Source organism: Mizuhopecten yessoensis, unplaced genomic scaffold (assembly GCF_002113885.1).
Source record: "Mizuhopecten yessoensis strain PY_sf001 unplaced genomic scaffold, ASM211388v2 scaffold10685, whole genome shotgun sequence".
NCBI lineage: Eukaryota > Metazoa > Mollusca > Bivalvia > Pectinida > Pectinidae > Mizuhopecten > Mizuhopecten yessoensis.
The window spans coordinates 669,409-677,300 of NW_018408670.1; the positions used below are offsets into that span (position 1 = coordinate 669,409).

At 37.0% G+C, this 7,892-nt stretch overlaps 1 protein-coding gene across 1 annotated transcript in view; it reads right to left on the reverse strand.

Moving 5' to 3' along the window:
- Positions 1-3,919: 3,919 nt before the first annotated feature.
- Positions 3,920-7,892, reverse strand: part of LOC110461809 (uncharacterized protein DDB_G0292642-like) — a 13,379-nt gene continuing 9,406 nt past the window's right edge. The window contains exon 4 of the mRNA XM_021515484.1: positions 3,920-6,288. Within this exon, the coding sequence (XP_021371159.1) occupies positions 5,642-6,288 (647 nt within the window). The 3' untranslated portion in view covers positions 3,920-5,641. The remainder of the gene's footprint in view (positions 6,289-7,892) is intronic.

Here is a 7,892-nt window from a genome sequence, read left to right on the forward strand (position 1 = left end):
AAAACATAACAATTATCATAAATTGTACTATGTATCGGTTCTCTCAGTTTGCTTAGAATTGAAATGCCAATAATAAAACCGCAACTTCCAAATACTCATCTGGTCGAGAAACACTCGGGGGACCGAGGAACATTACGACATTGACGGATAGATAATCTTTATGGCATGTGAACATTTAAAACGATTGCGGTATTAGCGGTGATTTTAATTAGAGTAGTCTTTACTCGATCTGAAATCGAAGCCTAAAGACTATTGACTTACATCTGACATAAAGACATGAGCGACACCTATTCTGGTGGCCCGCCTCTGCCGGCGACTCGTATAGATCTAACTGCCTTTGTGGTTGAGGGGCCTAATCCCTCCGTTCACCACCGAAGCACAGGCGCTAAAAAGCAATAAAATGCACAATCAAGTCACTATTGTTTCTTTCCGGAAGTAAATAAATTAATCAAGTTTCCCGCGCCTGGCGCAGCCTCCGCAGCACTGAGACAGTGCCGGTAATCTGTGACAGACAATATTGGACCGAGCCGTATGTACAGGCACTGTCAGCTTACTTATCGATACGGGAATATCCTCAGTTCTCACTGAAGTGGGCGATCTGGTTTAACTTTACTTACACCTACATTGCAAACAGTTTGAGTTGCTGAAACCATTTCAATTTCCTCATAATCATCTTTATAGTTGTCCGTGCCAATTAACAAAGAATACGCCAAAGCTAACCCACCCGGTATCCGAGCTATACTATTGGACAGGCCGTGGTAAGGAATCGGTGCGCGGGTGATCCAGTGTTCTCTTAATTAAAACTCCACAAATAAATTACGCAAAGATAAAAGAGACTCGTCATGAATGTATCTCTATCATTGTCTAAGTGTCGGAGTCATCCGGGCGGCCATAATCCGGAGATTACCGATCGCTTATCCCGCTTACATGACGTGACTTGTACACGTTTTTTGGTGTCTGATTGGCAAAGTTCACACGAAAATGTAAGTGTGAAGTTGATGTTTCTGTTAGGGGAGTTTCGTGGACAACCAAGTAGAAGAGAGGAACATCTAGCTGATATATTCTATAGGAAACGGATACGTGAGTTAGTATCACGTACAATGACATACGTGATGTTCAGTATACCATATGGAGTAAACGTAACTGTAGCTTGCTGTGTCACTGATATACCTTATCGTCGAAGTTCCCTAAAGTTAACGCAGAAATGATCAATCTGGTATCATTTTGTTAATACATTTCCTGATAAAGGCGAGAAAAATGAAGAAAATAAATCGTACAGTGGTACACAACACATAACTATGGCAAACCAACTTAACAATTATTACTTAAACGCGATATCCGTATTGATATAAAAGAGATATCGTATACTCAATAGAACTATTTCATATAATCTTAGTAAATGATATTTTTTAAACATTTAGTATATGTTTAATTAAATCAGAGATATCTTTAATTTATTGAAACATATCTCTTTATCTATTATTCTTTATAGATATCTCATTTAGAGATATTTCAAGTTGAATTACAATTCTCTTACATCTAAACATATCTATTTTCTTTCAAAGGTAACTCATTTTATACTGGATATATTTGAAAAAGATTTTTGTTCATTGATATATAGATATCCCTACTAAGTCGTGTTTGAAAGATATTTTAATTCAAACGATGACCCGACCACAGGTATGATATAAATATTGATGACACGATGACAAGGTAACTAAGTTCAATCCGTATTCCATATTGTTAAAAATATCATGCATAAAATAAATTAGAAATATTAAACACTACATGTATACCGTCTGAAAACATAAAAGATATCTTTTAATATTTTATAACATATATTGATTACTTAATATAACTTATACATTGTCTATACAATATCTACATGTATCTCATATAATACACGGTATGTTAGATATTCTGATAAGATATCTTATAAACGAAGTACGATATATTATATATTAGAAAATATTTTGTTAAATATAAGATATAGCCTTTATAAGTTTCTTTTTAGGACACGTGTATCTTATATAAATGCGGTTATAGGATATATTATTATAGAACGATATTTGACTTGAATTTGTCGGAGTATAGTAATGATGTTTAGGCTGAAATTTACAGTGTTTTGTTTATGATTGTTCACTAACAGGTGTGTAAAACAAGGTGTTCACTTACAGGTGTGTAAAACAAGGTGTCTAACTTACAGGTGTGTAAAACAAGGTGTCTAACTTACAGGGGTGCAAAACAAGGTGTTCACTTACAGTTGTGTAAAACAAGGTGTTTTACTTACAGGTGTGTAAAACAAGGTGTTCACTTACAGGTGTGTAAAACAAGGTGTCTCATTTATAGGTGTGGAAAACAAGGTGTTCACTTACAGGTGTGGCAAACAAGGTGTTCACTTACAGGTGTGGCAAACAAAGTGTCTAACTTACAGGTGTGTAAAACAAGGTGTCTAACTTACAGGTGTGGCAAACAAGGTGTTCACTTACAGGTGTGTAAAACAAGGTGTCTAACTTACAGGTGTGGAAAACAAGGTGTTCACTTACAGGTGGGTAAAACAAGGTGTCTCATTTATAGGTGTGGAAAACAAGGTGTTCACTTACAGGTGTGTAAAACAAGGTGTCTCATTTATAGGTGTGGAAAACAAGGTGTCTCATTTACAGGTGTGGAAAACAAGGTGTCTCACTTACAGGTGTGGCAAACAAAGTGTCTAACCTACAGGTGTGTAAAACAAGGTGTCTAACTTACAGGTGTGTACAACAAGGTGTCTAACTTACAGGTGTGTAAAACAAGGTGTCTAACTTACAAGTGTTGAAAACAAGGTGTCTTACTTACAGGTGTTGAAAACAAGGTGTCTTCCTTACAGGTGTGTAAAACAAGGTGTTCACTTACAGGTGTGGAAAACAAGATGTCTAACTTACAGGTGTGGAAAACAAGGTGTCTCACTTACAGTTGTGGAAAACAAGGTGTTCACTTACAGGTGTTGAAAACAAGGTGTCTAACTTACAGGTTTGGAAAACAAGGTGTCTTACTTACAGGTGTGTAAAACAAAGTGTCTTACTAACAGGTGTGGAAAACAAGGTGTCTTACTTATAGGTGTTGAAAACAAGGTGTCTTACTTACAGGTGTGGAATACAAGAGAGTTCACTTACAGGTGTGTAAAACAAGGTGTCTCATTTACAGGTTTGGAAAACAAGGTGTTTACTTACAGGTGTGGAAAACAAGGTGTCTCACTTACAGGTGTGGAAAACAAGAGAGTTCGCTTACAGGTGTGTAAAACAAAGAGTCTCACTTACAGGTGTGGAAAACAAGGTTTCTCACTTACAGGTGTGAAAAACAAGGTGTCTCACTTACAGGTGTGGAAAACAAAGTGTTCACTTACAGGTGTGTAAAACAAGGTGTCTCACTTACAGGTGTGGAAAACAAGGTGTTCACTTACAGGTGTGGCAAACAAGGTGTCTAACTTACAGGTTTGGAAAACAAAATGTCTAACTTACAGGTGTGGAAAACAGTGTGTTCACTTACAGGTGTGGAAAATAAGGTGTTCACTTACAGGTGTGTAAAACAAAGTATCTAACTTACAGGTGTGGAAAACAATGTGTCTAACTTACAGGTATGTAAAACACGATGTCTCACTTACAGGTATGGAAAACAAGGAGTCTCAATGACAGGTGTGTAAAACAAGGTGTCTCACTTACAGGTGTGGAAAACAGGATGTTTCACTTTATTTTGTGCAAAAATGCGTTTCTTTAAATGCAAATATTGAAAAAAAAAGATGTTTTACTTACAGATGTTGGGAAAAAGTTTCACTCACATGTGTTGGATCTCGCTTTTTAGAGGTGATCAAACATATCTTAATTAAAGAAAACAGTTTTCATCATCTGGGATTTTATTTGGTACAATTAAACATGTCACGATAAAAGGAAAAACAGCTTTATTGACAAATACAATATGGTTAGGGTTACATTTGATATATAAACGTTCGTTAGGAAAAATATATTAAGACTGCTGTATCAAATGTTTCACTCTAAACAAGAAAGTTGGAAGTGCTTAGGAAAACACAGTAAACAAAACCAGAGACGGCATTATTTTTGGGCAAGCTCACTATTATTTAAGGTTTAAATAGCATCTACATAAATGAAGTGAAAAATGCTATCTTACATTATTAAACCAAAATGAAAACAATCATTTTCAAGTGAAATATATTTGGAATTTAAAACATTCTATTAGACACAAATCACCATTACATATCTCAAAGTCACAGACACTTGTACCCACAAACACAAAATGATTAAATAATATAATACAAATTAATTAAAAACCAAGTGATTGAAGAATAAAAAAACCCGACTGAATCACTGAATCTATAAAATGAGATATTTTGAAGCACACAGAGAAATGGCATTCAACAAAACCCTGTTAGTTCTTATCCTAATTATCACATTTTGTGACTCTTATTTTTGAAAATTGTTGTTTTTCCATGCTTTGCTGGATATTCCTAGTTTCGGAAATATGTCAGGTTTTAAATTAGTTATTTACTTCAATTGGAACTCGACAATTAAAAAAAACCCAATTAAAATGCCTTTTTGCCACAATTGGCTATCCTCTCCAAGCTAGGTAACATCGGTCCTTGTTGAATAAATTGTTGCAGGGGAAGAAACTCCCGCAAGTAAAAGCAGAATGATCCCCCTTCCCGTACCACTAGTGAGCGAAAATTCTACAGATAAGTAACAGTGGCATAAGAATAAAACTAATAGTCTCAAACTCAGTTTCGGCCCAGTTACACTTAGTCGAGTAGCTATGCCACGAGTTCTTGCATGTGGAAATAAATGACGACGATAAACCAACTCGTAAATGGGACTCCTCTTTATTGTGAAATGTAAGAACAAAACGTTATCCTTACTTTATACCTAATCAACACAAATGAGATACAAATCACATGTGCTTACTACCCGAACTAATGACAACCGAGAATAAAGTTCAGAATATTTATAAATGCCGACAGAAACTCGCCGCCCAGCCTCTCCACATAATATAGTACTGGTCGTGAATATCATAGGATACCATTGTCATTCCAGTTACTGACCTGATGACATGAAGACTTATATAACACAAAGAGATATAGTGCAGACTCGATCAACAAGAGCGCTAAATACCAGGATAACTTGGGGTTGTGATTTCGACAGTTCATTACTCGTGCCATCAACAGTTACACATGACTTCGTGTGGAAAGGAATAAGGCGAATTAAAAACCATAAATAGCGGATATCGGGAATTTGAATAGATTTCAGCTTCTAAAGAATACAACATCTCTACATTGAACCTGGCCTGTTGTTAATATTTATATTGGTCGTCTTTTCAAAAGGTTTGATATCCGTAGTTGTTCATACAACATCGCACTAACATGAAATACATAGGAAAGTTCCGTGTGTTACGTGTTGTATACAGTCATCGCTATACACATATTGACACTCGTAGACTACTTAAAGGTAGAGTAAACTTGTATTATGTACATATAAAATTCAGATATGTAGAAAAGTTAAAACACATTCAAAAGTTGTCCTGTAAACACGGCGCTTAGAGATACAACCGTATGCCAAATTGATACTTAGAAAGGTGTTTTTATCTGCGTCTTTATGATCTACTGGCTCTCCGGGACGGCCGTCTGGACGGGAGCTATAGTACAATGGGAATTGAACATGCCACACTGGTAGTGGTCCTGATCGTCGGGTACACCAAGACATATGAAGCAAAACTTCTGTCCGCATATACAAACCATGTGCTTGCACGCTTTCTCGTGTTGTATCAGCATACCACAATTCGGACAAGCCCTGATGGACGGACATCCTTTCAGACCAACGACCTCCTTGACAGAAGCCTCCTTCAATATCTTTAGTCTGGGGTCCTCGCCTGTGCAGGCCGTGTTCCCACAGCTAGTGGTGTTGAAGGTCTTCCAGTCACCCAGGCAATACCAACAGAACTCGTATCTAGTGCTCTTACTGCACGACAGACACACCACGCGCCGGTCCTTGAGGTTGACCCTCATACAGAAGACAGAACACTGAGGACATTCCTGTATACCGGCCGACTTTCTCATATAGTTCTGTGACATTTTCGTCTCAAATTCTTTCGTCTCTTCCTCTGTGAGAACGGCAAGCCGGCGAACAATGAAGTACTCCCAGGACTGTCCACAGTACGTTCCATTGTCATGGTCTATGTACGGACAGTAGAACTGGAACTTACCCGCCGTCAGCAGACTCCGGCAGTACGCTGTCAGGGACTCTGGACCTGGTGAAACAATGAAACAATGAACACACAATAACATACCGAACATTGTAACTGTCGACGTGAAATGAACATAAACAATTATGTACACGGACACTTGTAACAAATTATCAGCGCCGTCATGGGCATCTTCGGTCCTTCCGCCCATGTATAATAGTGATAAAGTACCGTATTGGTATTTCAAAGTTTGCTTGATAACTTGTTTTTTATGTCGCTGTTAGAGTGAAACCCTTGACGAGTGTCCAATAACTTAGCTCGTCTGCCCACTTGGCCCTTGTTGTTACTCATTCAAGATTGTTACATGACCCTCTATATAATTGCATATATAAAGCACTTTCGGCTGTCTTCCACTTAGCATTACTAAACGTAACATTCCAATGTTCGCTATCGCACGACTGTTGACTGGTCACGTGATAAAATGGTGTTTGCTGCATTACGGCTGTTTGACTGGTGTGACCGAACGCACCTATTTTTCAAACACTGTTTCCTTTGGCCTCAGCCTCGGGAAACTTTGGTAGCAAAAGGTACGATATACCTACTAACCATTGGTTAGCGAAGATGGTGGGTCCCAACTCATCGGGAAAATAGTTTTATAAAATTGGTTTTGGGACTGGTCTGCATAACATTTATCACAAACGTTTCCTGAGCTGAATTAATCGAAAATGTATGAGTTGTGCAAAAGAATTCAAGGCGTTTTTTAATATCAATTTAGTGACTACAATCGAAACCAACAGATGCTCTGGATTTTTTTTTTAAGTTAGCTAATTGCTTGTAGCATCACTTCATTATAAATATATCAACTTCTTGTTGTTTATACCTCAATTGATTCCCATTAGACAGCGATTGTCGCACTCAGAGCCTCCGAACTAAATACGGTGAAGGGGAAATAACTCTGACAAAAAACAACAACAAAACTCATGTCAGTCTCAATCCCTCCATTGTCACCTCCGATCAAAAATATAACAACCATCATTTTAAGAACTTAACAACAAATTCATTCACAAAGCCACAATTTCCACTCAATATAAAATCAAGTCCTAGATGAATTGATATGTACATTTAAACCAGACAGACTTTCCAGCAAAACAGTACTACCTCTACACTCCAAAGACACGAGAACAATCTCACGAAAGTGTCACTAGCTATCATAAACAAAACTATATTACAACAACTACAACTAGAATCAGACAGACGTAACGTCAGATGTTGACGCACATACGAAAAGTCGCGGATTTCGCTACATCAGCGCTATATAAAATCTTAATAAGGATCAAATATATATGTTATTATATACCATCTTATTCAGATTTTTTTTATCTACCTTAATATTTCATTAGAATATATAAAAGTTTCGAGTGCAACCTAATAATCACCGATATAACGTCAAAATTCGCCATTACTCCAATGTAATGTGTAACATAAACGGGTTACGCGTTTAAATAAATGAATATTTAAAAGTAAAATATGGGCCCATTCTGCAGATGTTTCAATTTTAAAGCTATATAACAATGTTTTCTTGAATAACATGATACTTGAAAGTCGATATCATTTTTGAAAGTTGCAAAAAATACATGAAACCCACTTGTATCATTTGTGTAATGTTTTTA